The sequence below is a fragment of the Pelobates fuscus genome, chromosome 4 (genome assembly GCF_036172605.1).
Source record: "Pelobates fuscus isolate aPelFus1 chromosome 4, aPelFus1.pri, whole genome shotgun sequence".
NCBI lineage: Eukaryota > Metazoa > Chordata > Amphibia > Anura > Pelobatidae > Pelobates > Pelobates fuscus.
The window spans coordinates 80,613,784-80,641,722 of record NC_086320.1 but is presented as its reverse complement, the minus strand read 5'-3'; the positions used below and the strand labels follow the sequence as shown (position 1 = coordinate 80,641,722).

Here is a 27,939-nt window from a genome sequence, read left to right as displayed (position 1 = left end):
CTGAGTGACTGCCAGTAGGTGTCCCTAGGCAGTGATGTAAAGACTGCCTTTTCTCTGGAAAAAAAGCCTGCAGGGACAGGCAGTAGACACCAAAACAACTACATTAAGCTGTAGTTTTTCTGGTGACTATAGTGTCCCTTTAATGCTGAATGGAATGACAGCGCCAGGGGACTACAGAAACTATAGCCACTTCACTGAGATGAAGCAGTTGTGGTGCCTACAGTGTCTCCTTAGCAAATTCATTTTTAATTCCTGCCAGTTCATACTTTAGCGATTTAACCTTAATTGTGCTAAAAACATGCAAAGCTGTGTGTAGGTATTTAGATACAAATGTAACAAAAGTATGAAGAGAAAAACAAAGACAAACACAGAGTACGTTGGCATTTATTATTTTAATATTAAGGCATTAATAATTAGAAAATCTGGAACCATGTTCATGGTACAGCCTACCAGAGGACTTGGACATTTATAAATGTTATTTTAAGGCATTAACAATTAAAAAAACAAAACAAACTGGAAACCATGTTCATGGTACTGCATATCTCTCCCATGTTTTCCATGTGGACAATTAATGCTGTTATCAAACTTCCTGTTTACAAATTGCTTTTCCATCTAACGGGTGAATGTTCTTCCACTGGAAAACAAATAAATAAGTTAATCAATCATTATGCAGTGCCAGTAGCCTCTTCCGGACAAGAGTCTTCTGAGAGGAAAAATTGGAATTTTATTATGATCGAAAATAAACCATTAGATGTTATATACCCTCTAGGTGTATTATTTAGTAATGCACACATAAGTACACACTGCATTTTGGTGCCACATTTTAGGTAGATTAACCATAACAAAGACATATTTTTAAGAATGAACAAATTCATAATTCCTATATACAATTTCAACTCTTTTAATATGAGTTTTTCACCAAAGTTTATTTCTGTATTTTATGTAAATGTGTTTATTAATGCTAAAAAACACAATTAAGTGTAGATGTTAGCACCTCTCTAAGTACCTCCACCTTGGTTCCCAGTCAATCATCATTATAGGTTTCACACTTTGCACTCAACATAGGGACAGTAGGAGAAACACAAACAATGGGGGAGATTTATCAAAGTTTTCAGAATAGTGTCCATTATTTTTCATCTCTAATCTTTTCATATTTAAGATTCTTATAAATATGGTTTAAACTGCGTAAAAAATTTTTTGTATGCATAAAAATCCATCTGTGCATTGGTGAAGAAAAGGAATAGGTAAAAATAAAAAAGGCAACAATATGATAAATTTCCCCCATTTTTGTTTCTTTTGCTTAACCCCTTAAGGACACATAACATGTGTGACACGTCATGATCCCCTTTTATTCCAGAAGTTTGGTCCTTAAGGGGTTAAAGGGACACTGTGGCAAAAAGTAACCTCGCCACGTCCTGGAGGAGCCTTCTTGCCAGCCTCTTGCCCCAGGACTATGGGCCCTGTAAAAACCATGGGAAAAGACTTTGTTGGTGCCATTTTCCTATGTTGTTCAAAAAAATGACTTCCATAAAAAATCCAAACCCCTGAACTGATCTGGGTGATTTTTGGATATGTTGGTCTCCCAGATGATGTGACTTTTGTGGGGTTGTCATGTGTTTTATGGGTACTTCTGGGGTGTTTGTACAGTTCCTGACTCAATCTCTCAGGCACAGGGGAGGAGTTTGTGACTTGTATAAATTCTGTAACTGCCATTAAACATATTACTTCTAAGCATTAAGCCTTGGCTCATGTATGGGGGGATTTGCTATACTGCTTTTTGGATTATTATACAGTGATACTCTCTTGGAGGAGAGGTCTTCCCACTGGATTCAGGTGTTTGGTCCAAGGTGGGAAGGGACGGCGAGACCCCAGTCAAACCTCACTGACTGTGACTGACACAGCCTGTATGAAAACAAAATGGCTTCATTTTTAATCATATGTAACTTACTTTAAAAGTTTTTATCTCCTGCTCTGTAAATTGAACTTTAATTACATACATGAGGCTCCTGCAGGGTCTAGCAAGCTATTAACAGAGCAGGAGAAAATACATTATATATTAAACAGAATTTGCAATAAAGGAAGTGTAAACATTAGATCTCTCTTTACAGGAAGGGTTTAGAAAGGCTGTGTAAGTCACATGCAAGGAGGTGTGACTAAGGCTGTTTAAACAAAGTGATATAACTCCTAAATGGCAGAGAATTGAGCAGTGAGACTGCAGCTTCATTAAGCTAAAAGTTGCTTTTGTGACTATATTGTTTACCTTTAATGTGTGCCCCGGCTGTGCCTTGATTGAACTGGACAGAGAAGTAATTTGCTAAATCTTTAACATAAATTTAAAAATAAAATGGAGCATTACACAAAAGGAACGTTAACGTTGTGATTTTTTTTAATGTTTTATTCTGGATCCGTCTATCAGACTCCTAACACAAGGAGAGTCAAACTTTGTAAGCTCTGCTCAATGCTTGAATATTAGCCATTTTAGGCATGTGTTATGTCTGTTTTATGCAGACGTTATATGTTCAGGTTTTATGTTTGTCTATTGGTTTTTTGTCTATCTTTGGCTTTAAGTGGTGTTTCTTTCATTTCTAAATATAACTTTTTGATATTTTGAGGTGTTAGTCACATCCCCTGCCTATGAACAATTTAAATCCCCACAATCACCCCTGCCAATTATCACTCCCTTTCCATTTCCTTATCTGTAGACCCAAATGCTAGCATTATTAAGTTAGCCAAAGATGCTAATAAACCATTCTCAAACTGCTTCTGATTGGCCGAGTTTTCACCCCTGAATTGCTGTATAAATCATCTGTGCCTGAGCTATGACACGAAACCTTCCACACAGAGAAAACGAGAGAAAAACTTACATATTTTTCCTTCCTTCTTTAATTTCTTTAAATGGTGAACAAGGTTCAGCTCTGCAGCTGGATGTAAATGTTCTGGGGTATCCTGCAAATTTTAACAAAGAACAGAAATAGTGTTTAAAACTGAAATTATATTGTACTTCCTCAAATGTCCTGTATGCTATTAATAAAATGTTAATATAATATGTAAACTAAAATCCAATGCCCAAAAAAGTTGGTGCTAATGCATCTTTTTTAATTAAGGGATCCCTATAGTATTAGGAATACAAACCTGTAGTCCTAACTCTATAGTGTTAGCCTACCTATTTTGATTATTAGCACCCCTCAGAAGAAAAAACAAAACTCATTTTACTCACCTATCAAGCTGGTCTCACCATGGTTGCCCCACCTCCACTGGCTTAGATAATCAATACTGATGATCTCAGCCAATCCAATACTTCACCATTGGGGAAATCGCAATGTCAATCAGCATCTCCTCAAAGAGATGCAATGAGACAATTTATCCCTATGAAGAGCATACAGCGTCTTCAAGCAGAGTGTAAAGATGCTGAAAGTCGGTCCTGCAATCTTTGCAGGATCAAACCCAGGAAGTCCCTCCAGTGGCTATCAGAGTGACAGCCACTAGAGGTGGTGTTGGGCAGCAGTGTGCACACTTCCTTCCTTTTTTTTTTTTTTAAAGAAAAGACAGGGTTTACACTTCCCGGCCTGCAGGGACAGACTCAATACATTAAGCTGTAGTGGTTCTGGCTCAGAGAATGACCCTTTAAGTGCCTTTTGAAGTCAAGTTGGCTTCTGTAGGTTCAAATAGATTTCCAATTGAGAAACCCGAACTGGTGGCTGAGAGATACAAGGATCATCTATGCCAGTAGTTTTTAACAAGAGTGCCTCAAGCAACCTCAATGTGTTACATTAACACAATTACTTCATGGTTGTGATAGCATGGAGTCCTTAAAATACTTGCATTTTTATTGAAGTTTTGCAAAGAGTACAGACAATCCAAAATAATAAGTAAGGTATTCGAGGGGGCAAGTATATACAATGAGCAAAGAAGTTGGGTTCCAAGCCATGCCATTGTTTTAGCAACCTTTCAGCTCAGATACACCTGTAGCGACTTGCCTAGGAGACGTAGTGTTGCCCATCGTACAGCTTGGAGGCTGGCTGGTGACTGTTGCTGGTCTAGTGAAAATTGGAGGACTTGGGCCTATATGGCTCTTGGTTACTGCAAATTATGGCTATCCTACAACAAGGATAGCTCGCTGAGACAGCCCATAGTCGTTAAGCAGAGCTGTGTTTCAGTTATTTCGTAAGGTCACTACACTTTCTTATGCGCATATATGTCTCTATATCTAGGAGTCTAAAGGCTTACTTGTCTAACAACTGGAGATATTTTAATATATTCACTCTTGTATTTGCTACCAGTGCATGGTGCTGCCAATTAATTTTGTTGAGTTTGTGTATGGTATATTTTTATACTAAAAAAGAAGTATTACTTCTCTCACTATGAACAAATGTGTTTTGACACATTGTTCTTTGGAACCTGTACTGCTTTATCTAAGCTTTACTTATATTGTATGTTTCACGTATACCTCAATAAAACACTGTGAGGTTAACTAAATTCTAGAGAAAAAAGAATTACAGTAGCAATAACCATAGCCTCCATTGCAATTTACTAAATGGACATAATGCATGCCAGTCTAAAATATCAAGCTGATCATACTTCATGAGGAAGATCCCCCCCCCCCTTTTTTTTTTTAAGTTTCAGAATTAAAATTGTGATTCCCACTTGGGAATTATTTAAAACTAAGTCAGTTTTGCCAGACGTATGCATATTTCTATAGTAAGTCTTCAATGTTAATGTGGCATTTATAAGTTGTCGATGAAGGTAAAAAAAGTAGGTGTTGCTTGAAATTCTGTTACTTAGTGTACCCTGGTCCCAAATTTTTTTTGAACCACTAGTCTAAACTTCTAATTCCGTTCCAGCATGGTCAGGTCTTCACAAAGGTGGGTGTAACACTTCACTAACAACCACCTCTGTCCCACCCATGCTATGCCTGCAGTAATCATTGATTTGTCCTGCTTAGAGACTCTGTGACGCTATCCGGTTTGCTAAAGAGTGAACATGTGTTATAGTTGCTATGTGTGGGGAGAGAAGGACTGCCCATTGGAGATTTCTTCTGCTCTCTCATCAGTCAATGAATTCAGATAGGGTCTGTGCTGACTTAAAAAAAAAAAAAAAAAAAATTTGTATTTTTTTAACCAATCTGCTAACACAATGTATAGATAGTATTTAATGCCCTTTAACGAGTGCATAAGTTATACCTGGCCTAACAGATTCTTTTTATATTAACCATTTTTCTTAACTTTCACTTTTGTTAATTAAAATTTGTTTTAAATCAGGATTTGGCTCCCACAGAAGAATTTGAATCTAATACACAGATGGAACAATCATAACAAAATGTTGGAACGGCAGTATTTACCCTGTATACAATTTTAACAAGTTCTATTGAAGTCAGAGAGTTCCCAGTATTCTCTCGCAAAACCTGAAGGATCTGCTGTTCACGAGCCAATCGATGCGAAATGTATGCCTGAATTTTAATTCTTGCCTCTTGAACTACGGGACCGTGACCTGTTAGATGCAGAGTAAAAACATACACAGTGGCAATAATTGTATTAACAGGAAATTCTAGTACTTCTAGAACAATAATATTTTCAATCACTCAGAAAACAATAATTACTTTCAAAATACAAACCTCCTTACCATGTAGTGCTATCGAATTTGTATTTGAAAAAATATAAAATGTTTCAATATTCCACCTTCAGACCATATTATAAATAAGCTAGCTTTAACTTGTCTGTCCTAGTGCTAACATATATGCATACTCAGACATCTGTACATTCTCTCCCTGTTTCTGTGTGGATAAATCATATCTATTTTACAGTAACGCCTTCTTCACTCACAGTCCCCTAAATACCACACAGAAACTTAGCTCTCCACCTCACTTAAAGGACCACTATAGTGCCAGGAAAACAAACTCATTTTCCAGGCACTATAGGGTCTTTAGGTCCCCCCCACCCTCAGGGTCCCACTCTAAATTCTTACCTTTCTCCAGTGCCGGGCTCCTTCGGCGCTGGGGAACTCTCCACCCTTTTCCAAAGGCAGCGCTGAATGCGCATGCGCGGCAAGAGCCACGCACGCATTCAATCAGTCCATAGGAAAGCATTTCACAGTGAGAAGAGGGGAAGCGTCTCTAGCGGCTGTCAATGAGACAGCCGGTAGAGGCTGGATTGACCCTATTGTAAACAGCAGTTACTCTGAAACTGCTATGTTTACAGCTGCAGGGTTAACCCTAGATGGACCTGGCACCCAGACCACTTCATTGAGCTGAAGTGGTCTGGGTGCCTATAGTGGTCCATTAAGTCTCTGTGCTCATATTCTATCTTCATGCAAGGTCACATTCACCCTGATGGTCAAATTTGCTTGCTGCCCAATATACACCAGACACACTTACTGTCTGCAGGGTCACCCACACACATCTCTGAATATGCTATTGTACTGCTGACCCACATAAAGACACGGTTATTTGTCTATTTACGTCAGAAAGGTAATCACGTTTTTAGATGAAAGACTTACCTTTGATAAAATTGCAAAATGTTTATCAAGCAGCATCTCCAATAATCACATTCATATTGCAATATAGAATACTCCCTTAGACGAATTCTAATTTAAAACCATATACTATCACAGGGATAGGCAACCTTCGGTACTTCAGAACACCCATAGTGCTGGCAAAGCATCATGGGAGGTGTAGTCCAAAACATCTGGAGTGCCAAAGGTTGCCTATGCCTGCACTATCACCTCTACACACGCACGGAGCAAAAGTCTAAAACACGTGATTGGTTTGGACGCAAAGCATTTAAAAGGACCACCGCTGGAGGACACATGAAAATTGGCTCCTGAAGAATTCCTGATTACGAAGGGACGAAACGCATTGAGCGAGCAATGATATTCAGCAATAAGGACTTTGGCACTTTTTACCACCACAAACTTCTATATTTTAAAGATATTAGTAGCCCCCTGGGGCTTGCTATAACACGTTTTTATCAGATAGCAATGGTTGGTTTTAGTTTCCAAGTGGAACAGTTGAATACATTTTTATTTTGATTGTGTATTTCAATTGATTTTGTGGAATAAACTATTATATTGTAACCTGTTTCCTTTGCTTTTCTGTGTTTGGGTATGTTTTAACAGCTTCAAGATTGGTAACTATGCTCTCTTGCAGGGTTCTTGCGCCCTCTAGTGTATTTTTAAGATTATACTTTAGTCTACACATCCTTCTGTTCACATTAATATATTCCCACCCCCCACCCCCACCAATTATTTCTCCTCCCTTAGCAGCACTAGCAACCTTAAAAGAAAAAAAAAAAAAAGCAGCAAACCTGTAAGTAACAGATCAAGGATTAAAGGAAAACTATAGCATTAGGAATACAAATCTGTACATCTTTATGCCTAATTTTATAATGTTCCTGTCCCTACTCTTATTTAGTTCCCCCTGGATTAAAATACATTTTAAAAAACCCAAATATATATATACATATACATACACACACAAATTTGCATTTAGACTTCCCATAGGAGAGCACTGAATCCGGGTTTTACATGTGTTGACAGCCTCTACAGGAGGAATTAACCTTGCAATGTACACATTGTAGTTTGTAAAAGAAAAAAACACCCTGCACATGGCAGAGTTAAGAGGACAAGAACACTGCACCAAGACCACAATATTGAGATGAAGAAGAGTGACTACAGTGTCCCTTTAACAGTTTGTTTCAACAGTTTGTACACAAGTATTACCGGGGAGCAGGGAAAACAAAAAATAGTATATAAGGGAGGCTAAAGGGCATATCAATTAGTATGCGTTTTGCAAGGGTTAAGGAGAAAGAAAGGGTAAAAGCTGCTCTGTCACCCCTCCCCACCATAGCATTTCATAAAGATAACTTTTTCATGAAATTCTCAAAAAGACTTAAATTCACTCAAATTAAAACTCAGTCAAAAGACATTATAAGATAAAGTAGGGACTACTTTGCCTTATGTAGTTTTCTTACGCTTTACAAAATGCAGAGTTATCTTTTGTCAAGCCACCCAAGCGATGGCTGAGGGGAAAATGGCTCTTCCTAAGGAGGATCCGATGGTCTTGCAGGATCTTCCATATATTTCGGTTGCACTCTTGTGCATATGCAAGAGAACAGAAATGACATCAGCTCCTGACCAGGAGCGGAGGATGATTTTGCGGAAGAAGATGGCGGCGCCGGTAAAGAAACAGGTTCACGTAAGTAAAAAAGCTGTGCAAAATAGGCAAAGAACCCATAAGGCGAAAGAGATGCTTTAAAGGCGGCAAGCTGGAAAACACTCTTAAGGGGAAAGAATAGGGTAAGCATTACGCCCATTTTATTTCAGGCTTGAAGAGATATCTACGTTTAGGCCTTCCAACCATACTAAATCTGAGGGTAATATATGTTCAACACAATTATATTTAAGGACAGTAAAGAACAGAAAGTGATGAAGAAAAATGGGCAACTAGTGTGTGTTTGTTGGGGGGAGTGAGGGACGGGAGAGGAATAGCAAATGGACCCTGCACTGTTCATGTGCACCTCCTTTTGGGCCAGTTCACATCTCAACAATGCTAATAATGGGTCATAAAAGGCCCTAGCTAGGAAATAGCCAAGAGTCTTGAATTAGTAATGGTACACAAAGGCACCATGTCTCTTCAGATTTTTTTGGACATGCTTTTTTTTGCAGTGCTTAGCGTGTCAGACAGAATAGCATTTACATTTCACAAGAATATATATGATAACAAAGAGCAGTAGATGTAGCATGAAAATTGTTACTGTCTACGATAGTTGGATACCACTGGGTGGATAAGGTTAACTATTACAGAAGCTCAATTAGGGCATATTACCTGAATCATCAAAAATAGGGTTTCTACATATTTAACCCCAATTGTTAATGCAGTATGCACACAGCCTAGAACACAGGATGTATGTGCAAATCAACAAAGACAGCAGGAGGAGTGCAAGCAAACGAACACTCCAGAAATATAAAGCACTTCAGTTTGTTTAACATGCTTTATGTATCTAGAGTGTCATATTTGTGACAGTTTTTATAAGTGCTTTTTTAAAAAAAAAAAATTTATTAATAGATATCGGCACTTTTATAATTGGATGTAGAAACACATTCCTGGCTGTCACTCAGACAGCTAGGGAGGTTTTCTTCTTCTTACGTGCACTACATAGCTAATGGATGGAGCAGGTGTATTCCTCGGCACAGACTAAAAGCCTTTGCAGGGGATAAAGGGACGTGCCAACAATTGTTGCAGACAGCGGCTCTGCAGCTTTTACGAGCTATATCTCTATATACACCCAGAAAAAAAAAATGCATTATTAAAATTATTATTGCCATGTATATAGTGCCAACAGATTCCCTAGCGCTTTGCAATATTATTAGAGGGGGGATTTAACTATAAATAGGACAATTACAAGAAAACTTACAGGAACGATAGGTTGAAGAGGGCCCTGCTCAAATGAGCTTACAGACTATAGGAAGTGGGGTATAAAATACATTAGGACAGGAAATAGCAATCAAATAAGGTGGGAGTGAAGCAGAGCTGGAGGAGAGAGTAGAGTGCTGCCCTTTAGGAGAGAGTAAGAGACAGGTATGTGAGGTAGAGGTTACTCTGGGAGACAATAAGCTTTCCTAAAGAGATGGGTTTTAAGGCACTTCTTAAATGATTGGAGAGTAGGGTAGAGTCTGATGGCGGTAGGCAGGCTTTTCCATAGGAAGGGAGCCGCCTGCGAGAAGTCCTGCAAACGCAGGTTGGCCGTACGGATATGAGCAGAGGACAGAAGAAGGTCACGGTCAGAACAGAGAGACTGAGAATGGGCATACCTATAAATCTGTGAAGAGATATAAGAGGGGCTGGAATTGTTCAGTGCTTTATAGATATGGGTTAGCACTTTGAATTGACTCCTATAGGATACAGGAAGCCAATGTAAGGACTGACAGAGGGATGAGGTGTGAGAGGACCGACTAGAGAGGAAAATCAGTCTGGCGGCAGCATTCATTACAGACTGTAGCGGGGCAATACGGCTTTTGGGAAGACCAACTAGGAGAGGGTTACAATAATCCATGCGGGAAATTACTAGAGCATGGACAAGCTCTTTGGTAGCATCTTGCTTAAGAAACGGGCGGCTGCGGGCTATGTTTTTAAGATGGAATCTAGAGGATTTGGCAACATACTGGATGTGAGGCTCAAAGGTGAGGCCAGAGTTAAGTATGACGCTAAGACAGCGCGCTTGCAAGGATGGACTTATGTGGATACCACTAATTTGAAGGGAGAGAAAGAGAAGGATCAGTATTAGGAGGAGGAAAGACGAGGAGCTCAGTTTTAGAAAGATTGAGTTTCAGAAAGCAGGAGGACATCCAATCATAGATGGAAGAAAGGCAAGCAGTGACACGTTGCACGACGGCAGGGGAAAGGTCCGGGGAGGAGATATATATCTGGTTGTCATCAGCGTACAGGTGGTAGTGGAATCCAAAAGAGGTAATAAGTTTGGAAAGAGAGGCAGTATAAATAGAAAATAGAAGGGGACCAAGGACAGAGCCTTGGGGGACTTCAACCGAGATAGGACGAGGGGAGGTGGTATCATTAGAAAAGGAGACGCCGAGTGAGCATTGGGAGAGGTAAGAGGAAAACCACAAAAGAATAGAGTTACAGAGACCGAATGATTGAAGACTTTGAAGAAGGAGAGCATGATCAACAGTGTCAAAGGCAGCAGAGAGGTCAAGAAGAATTAGTATGGAGTAGTGGCCTTTGGATTTAGCTGCGATTAGGTTGTTAGTAACTTTGAAAAGAGCAGTCCAGAGTAGAGAGGGCGGAAGCCAGATTGAAGAGGGTCAAGGAGAAAGTTGGAATTGAGGAAGTGAGACATACGGGTAAAGACAAGTCTTTCCAGAAGCTTTGAGGAGAAAGGGAGCAGAGATATGGGACGATAGTTAAAGGTGGAGTACTGGTCAAGAGATGTTTTTTTCAGGATAGGTACTACATGGGCATGTTTAAGGTCAGCAGGGACAACGCCAGAAGAGAGAGCAGTTGAAGATGTGTGTTAAGGAAGGTGCAAGACATGGGGAGAGAGATCTGATAAGGTGAGATAGGATAGGATCGAGCAGGCAAGTGGTGGGGCGAGAGGAAAGGAGAAGCGCAGCCACCTCTTGTTCAGTAGCTGTGGAGAAAGTCTGAAGGGTAGGAAAGGCATGATCTACGTGTGGTTGAGAAAGAGAAAGGCAGGGTGGGGAGAATTCTGTCATGATTGTTTACTTTAAGGTTATGTCTACTAAGGTGTTGATTTGTTTTTAAATTCAGTGGTGTGTGTTCCTTTAAATGGAATGGGTCATGAAAAATAATGTGTATTTTATATATGATTAGTACCTTACTCTTCATTAAAATACTGCTCTGATCCCACTGACCTGGATAAATTTTGTCTGCCTTGACATCCAGCAACGTTTGTAAAGACTTCATGTAATCATATAGTTCTTCAAACACTGCTGTCCCTTCTCCTAGGATGCAGTCCCCTGAGAATATAGCATTCTCTTCTAATAATTCCAGTGCCATATGATCATCAGTATGTCCAGGTGTGTAGAGAACTCTAAATAATGAGATGATATCAGACATTTAATAAATATGCATTTCACTGGGAACTAATAAAAGCATTCAAGCCTTCCCAGCTGGATAACTACTACTCCTTGCACAGTTCACACTGAAAGAGGCTCTCTTGACCAATTATCCCTTCAAACACCCATATTTTCGTGGTCAAAGCACGAAGCGCTGTGTGTATCATTCATCCTTCCCATGTCTCTCATATCTCTTTTTCACACATTCCATCAATTCCCTTCTTTGTCTCTGCCATGTCCCCAATATTCCACATGTATCTCTGCATTCCCCCTCTATGTCCCTCAAAACACAGGGAGAGGGTCAAGAGTCACAAGTGGGATAAGAACCACTGGAGGCTAAAATACACAAATGGAGACTGTAAAAGACAAAATGGGTAGGAAATAAGAGACCATATATTTAAATTATGTAACAGTTTACCAATTCTCACAAGCTTATTAACTAAACTAAATGTCTTCTGGTGGCTCCCCACTGCAATTTGTTAAACCGTTTTTTTTAAATGGCATTATATAAGTGTTAGGAGTTATAGGAGGTTTTAATCCCACACCCTCCCCTCCACCTCTCAAGTGGTAAAATTTCCAAATAAGTGACGGTTATCCTTTAAGAAAATGTAAGATGTTATGTAAACTAATTTAAATGAATATAGGGGCATCAAATAAAAAGGATTACTCCAAACTAATAAATAGTTTTTAAGAAAACATTGTTGTTGGTCAGAGTAACCATTCCTACGCTGGTCGAACCTCAACCCTCAGGTCAATTCTCCTCCACTGACGTCACACCCCTGGCTTAGGGGTTGGGCATGCTGCCATTGGCTGTCTGTCGCCAGCCCCAAACGCTAGTGGTGAAGTTACACCTCTGGCAGCAAAGGGGTCAGTATTGGCGTTTCATAGCCATTGGCGAGTGAAAATTTAATCCTTGCGAGTAGAAATTCACCCCCGGAGGGTATACTATGGCTTGCGGTGGTAAGTAACTTAAGGCCTGGCTAGTAACTTAGGACTACAATTTAAGCCCAGGATATACTGTCTGACATCAAATCACCCGAGAGTCTTGTGAATTAGGAGGCATGACAGAGCATATTGTGAAGAACTGATTTACTTTAAAGTTTCTACTTCAGATGTCCCACAAAAGACAGACATGAACTGTGAATGATACTATTTGGTATATATTTGTATAATTATATGCATTTGTCTTTGAATAGTTATAGCAGTGTACTTCTGAAGTAAATACACTGTGCCGTCACATCTGATTTAAAATTAAACAAGTCAACTTTAAGTCAAGGGACAAGGGAGGTGTGGCTAGTGCTGTATAATCAGAATAAAAGTGATTTAACTAATAAATGGCAGATAATTGAGCATTGAAACTGTAGGGACATGTTCTAGACACTAAAACTGCTTCACTAAAGGACCACTATAGGCAGGGCTGCCATCAGAAATATTGGGGCCCCTGACAAAGCACAAGGTCTGGGACCCCCCGGGCCCGCCCACGCCCTACCTAGTCCGCTGACAATGATGCAGGGCTGAATGTGGTGTGTACAGTGGAAGTGAATTAGAATGTGTGTAATGGATGTAGTGTTTGTGTGTATTAGATATTGTTTGTGCAGTGAATGCAGAGTGTGTGTTTGTGTAGCGGATGCAGTGTGTATAGTGAACGCAGAGTGTGTTTGAGTAGTGGATGTAGTGTATGTACAGTGATGTAGTGTGTGTTTGTGTAGTGGATGTAGTGTTTGTATGTACTAGATGAAATGTGTTTAGTGGATGCAGTGTCTGTAGTGGATGTAGTGTGTATTAGACGCAGTGTCTGTGTATAGTGAATGCAGAGTGTTTCAATTTGTGGTGGATGTAGTGTGTGTACTGTGAATAAAGGATGTTTGTGTAGTGGATGCTGTGTGTACAGTTAATGCAGAGTGTGTCAGTGTAATGAATGTAGCGTGTGTTAGTGTGTACTGAATGCAGTGCGTGTATTGTATTAGTGAATGCAGTGCGTGTGTCAGTGAATGCAGTGCGTGTGTCAGTGTATGCAGTGCGTGTGTCAGTGTATGCAGTGCGTGTGTCAGTGTATGCAGTGCGTGTGTCAGTGTATGCAGTGCGTGTGTTGTGTCAGTGTATGCAGTGTGTGTGTTGTGTCAGTGTATGCAGTGCGTGTGTTGTGTCAGTGTATGCAGTGCGTGTGTTGTGTCAGTGTATGCAGTGCGTGTGTTGTGTTAGTGTATGCAGTGCGTGTGTTGTGTTAGTGTATGTAGTGTGTGTGTTGTGTTAGTGTATGTAGTGTGTGTGTTGTGTTAGTGTATGTAGTGTGTGTGTTGTGTTAGTGTATGTAGTGCGTGTGTGTGTGTTGTGTCAGTGTATGTAGTGTGTGTGTGTGTGTTGTGTCAGTGTATGTAGTGTGTGTTGTGTTAGTGTATGTAGTGTGTGTTGTGTTAGTGTATGTAGTGTGTGTTGTGTTAGTGTATGTAGTGTGTGTGTGTGTTGTGTTAGTGTATGTAGTGTGTGTGTGTGTTGTGTTAGTGTATGTAGTGTGTGTGTAAATGTGCAATCTGGGGGGGAGGGGGAGGGGAAGGGGAAGGGGGAGGGGCATTTTCATATAATTAAAAAAAAGCAAAACATTTCATTAAATTGTTTCTCCCCCCTCCCTGCTTACCTTTGTCCATTGAGGGGGGAGATTCCATCCCTGGTGGTCCGGTGGCATGGTGGGGCCCCCCGGCTCCCTGTTACCGCAGAGGGGGCCCAGGCAGCACACTACTTCTTCTCTTCTCTCCTCCAATAACTCTTGCTAGACCCGCGGTGCGTTGCCATGGCAACCGGGTCTCACGAGAGTTATTAGCAGAGAGGAGAAGCAGTGTGCTGCCTGGGCCCCCTCTGCGGTAACAGGGAGCCGGGGGCCCGCGGCTGCACACATAGATAGCGATATTCGCTATCTATGTGTGCAAAGAGGGAAAGTGGGGCCCAGGACTGCCAGAGCAGCCCGGGCCCCCCAGGGCAGCCGGGCACGTGACAACCGTCATGGTTGTCACCCCCTGATGGCAGCCCTGACTATAGGCACCCAGACCACTTCAGCTTAATGAAGTGGTCTGGGTGCCAGGTCCATCTAGGATTAACCCTTTCTGCTGTAAACATAGCAGTTTCAGAGAAACTACTATGTTTACTTAAGGGTTAATCCAGCCTCATGTGGCTGTCTCATTGACAGCCGCTAGAGGCACTTCTCACTGTGATTTTCACAGTGAGAAGACGCCAGTGTCCATAGGAAAGCATTGAGAATGCTTTCCTATGGACTGGCTGAATGCTTGTGCCGAACATGCAGCCGGTGACAGGAAAGGTAGAGGAGAATCCCCAGCGCCGAGGGAGCCCGGCGCTGAAAAAAAAAAGTAAGGGATTAACCCCTTCCTCACCCTAGAGCCCGGCGGGAGGGGGGCCCACCCAAGGGTGAGGGGGACCCAAGGGCCCTATACGAGTATGTTTTCCTGGCACTATAGTAGTCCTTTAAGCACAGTTTTGGTGCTAAGAGTATCCCTTTAATTAGCTACAACATAACAAAGATTTTAAAAAATCTAACTTTAAACACCTAAAAAGGAGGCATGGGAAATTAATACACTGCCATATATAATTTACACAAATATATACTCTTAATTTCCCTGCAAGTATGCAGTAAAAAGACCAAATATACAGATAAATAATAATATTTGTAAAATACAGATAAAATAATAAAATATATATATATATATATATATATAAATAATAAAAACACTGAAAATAAAATATATAAATATGATAATTAATAGTGAGGATAGACACAGTAAGTATAATACCTATTAAAATAAATTATACTTACCTTCAAAATTCTTCATAATGTACCCAGGGTAGTCTTGTAAAGAATTCAGACAGTTAAATTCTGGGTGTGGATTTTAAGAAATCGAGCTGTCCGGCAGAATTCTCTCCAATGGATATCCATAAGTTAAAGCTTATGAAGAATGTCTTTATTTTGCCATCTGAATGGCCCCATACACAACCATATAGTTTTCCCCTGTTTGTTCGGGCCATTGAGACTTCAGTAAAAAGTGTATAGTCAAATTCAGGCAAAAACAGCCAAATTGTGATTATATTTATTTTTGCTGATTTTAATTTGCTACAATTAAGAGTTTAGTGAGTAAACCTGTTGATGAAGATTTTTCCCCTTATTTCCCTTCATTATAAATACATATAACAAATAAATGAATAAAACACAAATGAAAATATTTCTCTTCTTTTGTGTTCCTTCATTGCAAATCAATTCCAGGGCTCATTCACGAAATATAGAAAGAAACACTAATACTAGAACCATTACAGCATGGGGGTATGGTCCTGGCTCCAACCCAATGTAAGTAGTCAATCCTTTAGAATGGTTTGACTTCCCACTTGGGGTCTGCTGTTACCTGCCACCACTACAGCTGACAGAGAGCCAGAAGCTAATGAGCTAGCTCTGCACTGTCAGGATTACCTCAGTTAACAAAGTTCCTAACCAGGAACCAAAACAACTTTTTGTCTTCTTCTCTGTAAATGTGTGTGTGTGTGTGTATGTATGTATGTATGTATGTATGTATGTATGTATGTATGTATGTATGTATGTATGTATGTATATATATATATATATATATATATATATATATATATATATATATATATATATATATATATATATATATATATATATATATATATATATAGCACCTGCAGGGTATAGCAAGCTATAAACAGAGCAGGAGATACAACAACATTTTCAATTAAACAGAATTTGCAATAAAGGAAATGCAAACATTAGATAAATCTTCAAGGAAGTCAGCGGGAATACATCATGATGTCTTTTCCCACTGGTCAAGTCCTTGACTGTGCACTGGCTTAATCCCAATGCATACAGTGGACGTTCACAAAGAACACTGACTGCTGGTAAGTAACAGCAGGGATTTGTTTAGTGTGTGTTAGAGACAGAGTATGTGTCAGTGATTGCGTCGGTTAGTGAGTGATAATATGTATGTCAGTGCTTGTGTCTGTCAGAAAGTGTGTGTCACTGAGTATATGGACTACTGAGTGTGTGTGACTGACTGTATGGATCCTCTACCCCAGTATACAAGAACATGCTACAACAGAGGGGTTAGAGACACGAGGGAAGGGTAAGACATACAAAGGGGGAATACAGTGAATTAATGCAGTTCTGTCACGCCCCCCACTCAAAATGAGATTAAATGAAATACTAAGATTGGCAGTGTTGGAATTTCAATGAAATGCCAACCCAGTCAAAATATATACTCAAATAAAGAAGGGACTCCTTCAGATAAGTAAATCTCACCTTTGCCTGCACCTCTAGCAACTGGACCCCGAGATGTGATGTCACTGTCAGGAGTCTTTGCAAATTATGCAAACATCCCAGACAGTGACAGATCCGCTGTACGAGACACAGGGCAGTAATATGCAGTCGGGTTTCAGACTGAGGGAGTAAGAGAGGTAAAGATGTGGGGAAAAATAGACACAAAGTTAGAGACACAAAGTGGGAGAGTAAGAGGGGCATAAGCAGAGGCGTACCTAGAGTAGTTGGCACCTTGGGTGGGTTTGTTTATTGGCACCCACCAAGCACCATAGCTACTAGTGCTGATTGTAGTGGTTAGGGTGTAAGGAGGCTGTGTATTACCAAGCCATGTTAAAAAGGTTTTATAAATATATGGCAGTTGGTGCACTGGTGAAGTTACTGTACTGAAAATAAGAGTTACATGTATGTCTCCTAAAGCGATTCACTATAGTGAGAATTCAAAGAAGTGAATTTCAAATTCAAGGTAAAACCTGCCATACTGGAAAACCCTATGAATCAGATTGGTCACTTCAGTTTAAAATTCTACACATATTACTACAGAGACTAGAGCCTCCTGCTACTTGTGGGTCAGGAAGGGGTGAAATTGCCACAGCATGCCAGCCTAAACAAAGCAGTGCACGGAGGAACCTAAAACTGCTGCTGTAGTGGGATACCCCGTGTTCACATATTTTATTAAGACTGCCATTCTCTAGCTCCAATTTAAGAGCAGTCATGGCCCCTTCAAATTGGGATGGTTGTAATTAGTGAATATATGCCCAAGTGAAGCTGATTCAGTAATAAAGAACAGGTTTATCAGCAGTGCAGAGGGTTAATATGCTTCTATGTGCAGTGTCAGTGAACCTTACCTGAGAGTTGCACCTTCAGTAAGTATCATATCTCCATCTTTAAGGTATTTGTACTTTTGCTCTCCTTCTCCTATAACTTCTTGTCGGGGAGGATGGCGGGGAAGTTTACTAACACAGAAATTTGAACCTGCTGGAAACAAGTAAACAGTTCTTCAGTTATTCTAACCAATGGTTTAAATCCCATGCCTTTAACAGAATACATTACAGAATAGCACAAATGTAGTTTTACTAACAATTATTATATTCACTCCATGCATCCAAGGTACAGAAATATGCATGTGATAAGGACATCAAGCAATGTACACAAATCGTCCGGATTGTTTTGCATTATGGGAGTAATTTTTTTTAAATATAATATACCCGCCAATGAAAATATGCATGTATTTTATTTTGCATTTTATTCATTGAGGGGTATATCTTAAAACAGCTTCTAAGATCTGCATATTACTTGTCTTATATTTTTTTTTTCTTTCAATTTTCTCTTTCTTTACACCTAACTCTCTGCCATTTTTCACCTTTGTTCATGATGTCTGCAATTTTTCCTTATGTGGGATTGTTTTGACACATGGGCTGTATGTAAATTAGCTTAGCAACTGCTAAGGAACTTTGCTTAATACCTTAAGTGCAGTGTTTTAATGCCCACTAATGGCTTGGGCTGTTGTGCATTAAAAGTACCAGCAGGATTAAATCCTTGCTTGCACCAAGGAGCTCCAAGTATCACTGGATATCTGAGGGTCCCTGCTGCAAGCTGGGATCACACTTATTGGCCACAGACTGACAGATTACCTATGTCCCAGAGTCTAAGTGCACATGGGCCCTTAAATCCTCAGCCACAGTATTTCTGAGAGTACCCCAAGCCTTCACCTCTTCGATACCTGTGGGTCCCCTTTGTCAACAGGTGATTTTCAGTGCCACGCAGTATCATTTTGTGAGCCCCCAGTATCAAAGAAATCCCCAAGGTTTGAAAAGACCCTGTTGAGATTTCCCTGCTCAGTGATTGGTGCTGGGCTTTGCCAGCTGCCCATCAACAATCACAGTTTATTGAGCTGCAGCATGAGAGGGAGATCAACCTCTCATGCTACAGTCATAGTAAAAAGTGCTCACAGAGCCCTCTGTACTGTGTGAGCTGGGATAGCCCTCTACTGATGTCGGTACTAATCTCAGCATGCCAAACTTTGCAAAATGTTAGATGTAATCTTTGCAATATTTGTTGTATAACATAAACCTTAAATGGACATTATAGTCACCCAGACCACTTCAGCTCAATGAAGTGGTCTGGGTGCCAGGTCCCTCAGGTTTTAACCCTTCAGATGCAAACATAGCAGTTTCAGAGAAACTGCTATGTTTACATTTGGGGTTAAGCCAGCCTCTAGTGGCTGTCTTCCGGACAGCCACTAGAGGCGCATCTGCAACGCTGGAGGCATATTATGCCTCCATTGCGCAGAGCGTACATAGGACGGAGGAAAAGAGGTCACCAGCGCCGAGGGAGCCCGGCGCTGGATTAAAGTAAGTAGCTGAAGGGGTTTTAACCCCTTCAGCGCCATGGGAGGGGGACCCTGAGGGTGGGGGCACCCTCAGGGCACTATAGTGTCAACTATAACCGCTTTGTTTTCCTGACACTATAGTGATCCTTTAATGGGAATCCTAGACATATTGGGCATTTTAGCAATCAAAGTGAATTTCAAATTTAAGGCCACAGTAACCAAACTGGAAGCATAGCTGACTTGGAGAATGTTTCCAGTGCAGATATTTTGACCTTAAATTTGAAATTCAGTTTGAATTCACCTTAGTGAATAACCTTGTTAAAATGTATTTAACCTGTTGTGTATGCTATATCTCTACTTCCTATTTAAATGTAATCTGGCTTGAACAGGCCTTTATCACTTTTTGTGTTTTGTAAGTTAAAATATGGTTTGTCATCAAATTGTGAAGTCCTGTGTAAAGTACTAGTGTTTTACATAAAATAAGCAAGTAATGTAGAACACATAATTAACTTAATACACAGATTAGGATTCTTACCAATAACATCTCTACAGATATCACTTATCCCCCCTGTGTGGTCATGATGCCAATGAGTCACTACAATTTCTTGGATTGATGTATTAAATTCAGACAGTGCTTGTTTCAAACAGCTGATGTATTCTGGTATTGCAGGCTCTCCAGTGTCTATAAGTATTCGCCTACAAAATAGAGTTTAATGTATCTATAATTATTGCAGGATCGACAATGTCTATAACAATTCACATAAATTAATGTCCTAAAGCATTGCTGAACAAAAATATACCATACTTATAGTGGGAGTTTGGCATCACCTGTTTCTGTTAAAGGAGCGCAACAAGGACTGTAAATACTAACTACCACAGTGTGCTGCAGTGGTTATGGTGCTAGGGATGCACTTGTGTCCCCGCTGTAAGCAAACAAACAGTTTGACTTCTTACATGGTGTCTGCTGGGAGCTGCTTCAGGCCTCCACTAAGCTGACAGTGAGCAACTAGGGCTAGTGAATATGCTTTCTCAAGTGGTCAATTTGGGAGGCTAAACAAGTTAATTGAAATGTGCTTTGCTGGATAACGGTATGTGCATGTGGTTTCCTGGTGCATTACTAATGTATGATAAAAGTTAAGTATTTTCAAGAAAAATAAGCAATTTAAACCTATAAAACTAATTTTATTAGAAAAGTGGTATTCCGAGAATTGTTATGATAAAAAAAAAAAAAAAGGCAAGTTGTCATACGAGTTTCATATTTCCACATGCTCTTGAGATGCCCCAAGAACATACTAAGAGCTTGGCAAGTGACAATTTTCCCATAAGCATCAGCGAATAGAAAGTGAAAACGGCTGGAAACGAAATCATGTATGCAGAGAGTCACACATATACTGTTTCAGGTAAGGATCCCAACAACCGAAACAAACTAGGCCCAGTCAATTTATAGTTGCAAGCTTCTCAGTAATCTCTGCTTTAGCCATACATCCAGTGGTGGGCAGCTGTGAGTGGCCAAAGAACAGCTTCAGGGGACTCCAGACAATATAACCAATTTAATAACATAATGGTTATAGTGCTTATACTGCCACTTGAAGAGTGATCCTAGAACTTTTTACTTCACAGTGTTTTATTTTCTAAGGGGATAACTGTTGGGATTCTAAGTGAATTTCAAATATAAGACCAAAATAGCTAAACTGGAAACATTCACCAAGTCAGCTATGCTTCCATTCCATATCCTTAAATTTGAATTTCACTTTTAATTCTCAACAAGTCTCATTTTAGTGACATTACCTAATAGAGGTTTATTCACTGAACTCTTTTAAATGTTGTAGCAAACTGAAACCCAAATACTTAAATTCAGGCCAAACCAAAGTAAGTAGAAGAATTCTTTGAAATCAGGTACTGTTGCCTATATGTTAGCATGGCAATTACAGTTTAGTGTGTTAATCCTGACAATTCTTTTTTGTTTTGTGTATTAAAACTTGACCTGTACACAAAAAAAAATAATAATAATAATTTGTATTTATTATCTCTCCCCTAACAATACATAATTCTGTTCCCCTGGAGCTACGGATGTGACTCCAAATGAACAAAAAGAAAAGGCACAGCCACCATCTGTTTCTTAACTTCATGATTCCTCCATATGCGGTTTTGGATTTCAGAATTTCAGTCTAATTGCTGATCCAGTTTAGTGTATTAACCCCTGGTTAGCACGGACCACTCCCGGTTTAGTGTATTACCCCTGGTTAGCACGGACCACTCCCGGTTTAGTGTATTACCCCGGGTTAGCATGGACTATTCCTGGTTGAATGTATTAACCCCTAGTTAGCACTGACAATTCCAGGTTTAGTGTATTAACCCCTTGTAAGCCTTGCTGTTCTTTGTTTAGTGTGCTCAGTGCTTGTGCTCTCCCAGCCATGTTAACAGTAGCCTTAGCAGTAGCTGAGGACTACAGCTCCAATAATGGCCAGCTAGTGTTGTGTCACTGCCTGGGATACAGTGTGTCTCAGTGAATCCACTCCCCCCAGGCCGGTTACAGCGTCTCAGTAAATACACTCCCCCCAGGCCGGTTACAGTGTGTCTCAGTGAATACACTACCCCAGGCCTGTTACAGTGTCCACCCCCACCCCCCAGGCCTGTTACAGTGTCCCCCTCCCCCCTGGCCGGTTACAGTGTCCCCCCCCACCCCAGGCCGGTTACAGTGTCCCCCTCCCCCCCCGGCCAGTTACAGTGTCCCCCCACACCCCAGGCCGGTTACAGTGTCCCCCCCCCCAGGCCGGTTACAGTGTCCCCTCCACCCCCCAGGCCGGTTACAGTGTCCCCTCCACCCCCCAGGCCGGTTACAGTGTCCCCTCCACCCCCCAGGCCGGTTACAGTGTCCCCACCCCCCCCCAGGCCGGTTACAGTGTCCCCACCACCCCCCAGGCCGGTTACAGTGTCCCCCCCCCCCGGCCGGTTACAGTGTCCCCACCACCCCCCAGGCCGGTTACAGTGTCCCCACCACCCCCCAGGCCGGTTACAGTGTCCCCCCCCAGGCCGGTTACATTGTCGTCGTCCCCCGAGGCCGGTTACAGTGCCCCCCCCGGCCAATTACAGTGTGTCTCCCCCCCCCGGCCGGTCACAGTGTGTCTCCCCCCCCCCGGCCGGTCACAGTGTGTCTCCCCCCCCCCGGCCGGTCACAGTGTGTCTCCCCCCCCCCGGCCGGTCACAGTGTGTCTCCCCCCCCCCCCGGCCGGTCACAGTGTGTCTCCCCCCCCCCCGGCCGGTCACAGTGTGTCTCCCCCCCCGGCCGGTCACAGTGTGTCTCCCCTCCCCCCCCCCGGCCGGTCACAGTGTTTCTCCCCCCCCCCGGCCGGTCACAGTGTGTCTCCCCCCCCCCGGCCGGTCACAGTGTGTCTCCCCCCCCCCCGGCCGGTCACAGTGTGTCTCCCCCCCCCCGGCCGGTCACAGTGTGTCTCCCCCCCCCCGGCCGGTCACAGTGTGTCTCCCCCCCCCCCGGCCGGTCACAGTGTGTCTCCCCCCCCGGCCGGTCACAGTGTGTCTCCCCCCCCCCGGCCGGTCACAGTGTGTCTCCCCCCCCCCCCCCCCCGGCCGGTCACAGTGTGTCTCCCCCCCCCCCCCGGCCGGTCACAGTGTGTCTCCCCCCCCCCAGCATGTCACAGTATGTCTCCCCCCCCCCCCGGCCGGTCACAGTGTGTCTCCCCCCCCCCGGCCGGTCACAGTGTGTCTCCCCCCCCCCGGCCGGTCACAGTGTGTCTCCGCCCCCCCCCGGCCGGTCACAGTGTGTCTCCGCCCCCCCCCCCCCGGCCGGTCACAGTGTGTCTCCGCCCCCCCCCGGCCGGTCACAGTGTGTCTCCGCCCCCCCCCCGGCCGGTCACAGTGTGTCTCCGCCCCCCCCCGGCCGGTCACAGTGTGTCTCCGCCCCCCCCCGGCCGGTCACAGTGTGTCTCCCCCCCCCCCCCGGCCGGTCACAGTGTGTCTCCCCCCCCCCCGGCCGGTCACAGTGTGTCTCCCCCCCCCCCCGGCCGGTCACAGTGTGTCTCCCCCCCCCCCCCGGCCGGTCACAGTGTGTCTCCCCCCCCCCGGCCGGTCACAGTGTGTCTCCCCCCCCCCCCGGCCGGTCACAGTGTGTCTCCCCCCCCCCGGCCACAGTGTGTCTCCCCCCCCCCCCGGCCACAGTGTGTCTCCCCCCCCCCCGGCCACAGTGTGTCTCCCCCCCCCCCCGGCCACAGTGTGTCTCCCCCCCCCCCCGGCCACAGTGTGTCTCCCCCCCCCCCCGGCCACAGTGTGTCTCCCCCCCCCCCCGGCCACAGTGTGTCTCCCCCCCCCCGGTCACAGTGTGTCTCTCCCCCCCCCCGGCCGGTCACAGTGTGTCTCCCCCCCCGGCCGGTTACAGTGTGTCTCCCCCCCGGCCGGTTACAGTGTGTCTCCCCCCCCGGCCGGTTACAGTGTGTCTCCCCCCCCGGCCGGTTACAGTGTGTCTCCCCCCCCGGCCGGTTACAGTGTGTCTCCCCCCCCGGCCGGTTACAGTGTGTCTCCCCCCCCGGCCGGTTACAGTGTGTCTCCCCCCCGGCCGGTTACAGTGTGTCTCCCCCCCCGGCCGGTTACAGTGTGTCTCCCCCCCCGGCCGGTTACAGTGTGTCTCCCCCCCCGGCCGGTTACAGTGTGTCTCCCCCCCCGGCCGGTTACAGTGTGTCTCCCCCCCCGGCCGGTTACAGTGTGTCTCCCCCCCCGGCCGGTTACAGTGTGTCTCCCCCCCCCAGGCCGGTTACAGTGTGTCTCCCCCCCCAGGCCGGTTACAGTGTGTCTCCCCCCCCAGGCCGGTTACAGTGTGTCTCCCCCCCCAGGCCGGTTACAGTGTGTCTCCCCCCCCAGGCCGGTTACAGTGTGTCTCCCCCCCCCCAGGCCGGTTACAGTGTGTCTCCCCCCCCCAGGCCGGTTACAGTGTGTCTCCCCCCCCCAGGCCGGTTACAGTGTGTCTCCCCCCCCAGGCCGGTTACAGTGTGTCTCCCCCCCAGGCCGGTTACAGTGTGTCTCCCCCCCCCAGGCCGGTTACAGTGTGTCTCCCCCCCCAGGCCGGTTACAGTGTGTCTCCCCCCCCCAGGCCGGTTACAGTGTGTCTCCCCCCCCACCGGCCGGTTACAGTGTGTCTCCCCCCCCCCCCGGCCGGTTACAGTGTGTCTCCCCCCCCCCCTGGCCGGTTACAGTGTGTCTCCCCCCCCCTGGCCGGTTACACACTCCACCCCCCAGGCCGGTTACAGTGTCCCCACCCCCCCCAGGCCGGTTACAGTGTCCCCACCACCCCCCAGGCCGGTTACAGTGTCCCCCCCACCCCCCAGGCCGGTTACAGTGTCCCCCCCCCCCCGGCCGGTTACAGTGTCCCCCCCCCCGGCCGGTTACACACTCCACCCCCCAGGCCGGTTACAGTGTCCCCACCCCCCCCCAGGCCGGTTACAGTGTCCCCACCACCCCCCAGGCCGGTTACAGTGTCCCCCCCCAGGCCGGTTACATTGTCGTCGTCCCCCGAGGCCGGTTACAGTGCCCCCCCCCCGGCCAATTACAGTGTGTCTCCCCCCCCCCCCGGCCGGTCACAGTGTGTCTCCCCCCCCCCCCGGCCGGTCACAGTGTGTCTCCCCCCCCCCCGGCCGGTCACAGTGTGTCTCCCCCCCCCCCGGCCGGTCACAGTGTGTCTCCCCCCCCCCCGGCCGGTCACAGTGTGTCTCCCCTCCCCCCCCCGGCCGGTCACAGTGTGTCTCCCCCCCCCCGGCCGGTCACAGTGTGTCTCCCCCCCCCCGGCCGGTCACAGTGTGTCTCCCCCCCCCCCGGCCGGTCACAGTGTGTCTCCCCCCCCCGGCCGGTCACAGTGTGTCTCCCCCCCCCCCCCCGGCCGGTCACAGTGTGTCTCCCCCCCCCCCCAGCATGTCACAATATCTCTCCCCCCCCCCCGGCCGGTCACAGTGTGTCTCCCCCCCCCCCCGGACGGTCACAGTGTGTCTCCCCCCCCCCCCGGACGGTCACAGTGTGTCTCCCCCCCCCCCCCCGGACGGTCACAGTGTGTCTCCCCCCCCCGGCCGGTCACAGTGTGTCTCCCCCCCCCGGCCGGTCACAGTGTGTCTCCCCCCCCCCCCAGCCGGTCACAGTGTGTCTCCGCCCCCCCGGCCGGTCACAGTGTGTCTCCGCCCCCCCGGCCGGTCACAGTGTGTCTCCCCCCCCGTTACAGTGTGTCTCCCCCCCGGCCGGTTACAGTGTGTCTCCCCCCCCGGCCGGTTACAGTGTGTCTCCCCCCCGGCCGGTTACAGTGTGTCTCCCCCCCCAGGCCGGTTACAGTGTGTCTCCCCCCCCAGGCCGGTTACAGTGTGTCTCCCCCCCCCAGGCCGGTTACAGTGTGTCTCCCCCCCCAGGCCGGTTACAGTGTGTCTCCCCCCCCCAGGCCGGTTACAGTGTGTCTCCCCCCCCACCGGCCGGTTACAGTGTGTCTCCCCCCCCCCCCGGCCGGTTACAGTGTGTCTCCCCCCCCCCCTGGCCGGTTACAGTGTGTCTCCCCCCCCCTGGCCGGTTACACACTCCACCCCCCAGGCCGGTTACAGTGTCCCCACCCCCCCCCAGGCCGGTTACAGTGTCCCCACCACCCCCCAGGCCGGTTACAGTGTCCCCCCCACCCCCCAGGCCGGTTACAGTGTCCCCCCCCCCCCGGCCGGTTACAGTGTCCCCCCCCCCGGCCGGTTACACACTCCACCCCCCAGGCCGGTTACAGTGTCCCCACCCCCCCCCAGGCCGGTTACAGTGTCCCCACCACCCCCCAGGCCGGTTACAGTGTCCCCCCCCAGGCCGGTTACATTGTCGTCGTCCCCCGAGGCCGGTTACAGTGCCCCCCCCCGGCCAATTACAGTGTGTCTCCCCCCCCCCCCGGCCGGTCACAGTGTGTCTCCCCCCCCCCCCCGGCCGGTCACAGTGTGTCTCCCCCCCCCCCGGCCGGTCACAGTGTGTCTCCCCCCCCCCCCGGCCGGTCACAGTGTGTCTCCCCCCCCCCCGGCCGGTCACAGTGTGTCTCCCCTCCCCCCCCCGGCCGGTCACAGTGTGTCTCCCCCCCCCCGGCCGGTCACAGTGTGTCTCCCCCCCCCCGGCCGGTCACAGTGTGTCTCCCCCCCCCCGGCCGGTCACAGTGTGTCTCCCCCCCCCGGCCGGTCACAGTGTGTCTCCCCCCCCCCCCCCGGCCGGTCACAGTGTGTCTCCCCCCCCCCCAGCATGTCACAATATCTCTCCCCCCCCCCCGGCCGGTCACAGTGTGTCTCCCCCCCCCCCCGGACGGTCACAGTGTGTCTCCCCCCCCCCCGGACGGTCACAGTGTGTCTCCCCCCCCCCCCCGGACGGTCACAGTGTGTCTCCCCCCCCCGGCCGGTCACAGTGTGTCTCCCCCCCCCGGCCGGTCACAGTGTGTCTCCCCCCCCCCCCAGCCGGTCACAGTGTGTCTCCGCCCCCCCGGCCGGTCACAGTGTGTCTCCGCCCCCCCGGCCGGTCACAGTGTGTCTCCCCCCCCGTTACAGTGTGTCTCCCCCCCGGCCGGTTACAGTGTGTCTCCCCCCCCGGCCGGTTACAGTGTGTCTCCCCCCCGGCCGGTTACAGTGTGTCTCCCCCCCGGCCGGTTACAGTGTGTCTCCCCCCCCGGCCGGTTACAGTGTGTCTCCCCCCCCCAGGCCGGTTACAGTGTGTCTCCCCCCCCAGGCCGGTTACAGTGTGTCTCCCCCCCCCAAGGCCGGTTACAGTGTGTCTCCCCCCCCAGGCCGGATACAGTGTGTCTCCCCCCCCCAGGCCGGTTACAGTGTGTCTCCCCCCCCCAGGCCGGTTACAGTGTGTCTCCCCCCCCCAGGCCGGTTACAGTGTGTCTCCCCCCCCAGGCCGGTTACAGTGTGTCTCCCCCCCCAGGCCGGTTACAGTGTGTCTCCCCCCCCCCAGGCCGGTTACAGTGTGTCTCCCCCCCCCAGGCCGGTTACAGTGTGTCTCCCCCCCCCAGGCCGGTTACAGTGTGTCTCCCCCCCCCAGGCCGGTTACAGTGTGTCTCCCCCCCCCGGCCGGCGGTTACAGTGTGTCTCCCCCCCCCGGCCGGTTACAGTGTGTCTCCCCCCCCCCCTGGCCGGTTACAGTGTGTCTCCCCCCCCCCCCCCTGGCCGGTTACAGTGTGTCTCCCCCCCCACCGGTTACAGTTTGTCCCCCCCCCCCAGGGCCGATTACAGTGTGTCTCCTCCCCCCCAGGCCGATTACAGTGTGCCCCCCCCGGTTACAGTGTGGTCGTCCCCCCCCAGGCCGGTTACAGTGTCGTCGTCGTCCCCCCAGGCCGGTTACAGTGTCGTCGTCCCCCCCCCAGGCCGGTTACAGTGTCTCCCCCCCTCAGGCCGATTACAGTGTGTGTGTGTCCCAGGCCGGGTAACATGTTTACATTCAGTCTGTCTCGGGGACAAGGTCCAAGCGGCGATCACTGATGACGTGATTACCTGCGGCCGGTGCCCACCAGGTAGGTGTTAGTGCCCTGAAGGGTCATAGGCCCCGGGTTACAGCCCAACAACCGGATCACCCGGGCGGATAACTGCTCGATCCGCGGCAGGAAGGTCAGCGACATGGCAACAGCTTCACCCGGCGACCAATCAGCCAATCAGCGCCTCGATCGCCGACCGCGGACTGACAGCAAGGGGGCGTAGCC

The 27,939-nt window shown here is 47.0% G+C and overlaps 1 protein-coding gene across 2 annotated transcripts; it reads right to left on the bottom strand.

Annotated features, from left to right (window-relative positions):
* Positions 1-373: 373 nt before the first annotated feature.
* Positions 374-27,939, bottom strand: LACTB2 (lactamase beta 2). Of its 2 annotated transcripts, none has more exons than XM_063450388.1 (7): positions 27,734-27,939; positions 19,783-19,943; positions 17,764-17,893; positions 11,383-11,561; positions 5,339-5,487; positions 2,865-2,946; positions 374-634 (listed from the first exon to the last, which is right to left on the bottom strand). In XM_063450388.1, exons 1-7 carry the CDS (start codon positions 27,856-27,858, stop codon positions 594-596), a joined length of 867 nt encoding a protein of 288 aa, XP_063306458.1. In that variant the 5' UTR covers positions 27,859-27,939; the 3' UTR covers positions 374-593. The 2 variants fall into 2 exon arrangements, with proteins under 2 accessions (XP_063306458.1, XP_063306459.1); XM_063450389.1 differs by having other exon boundaries at positions 17,764-17,890.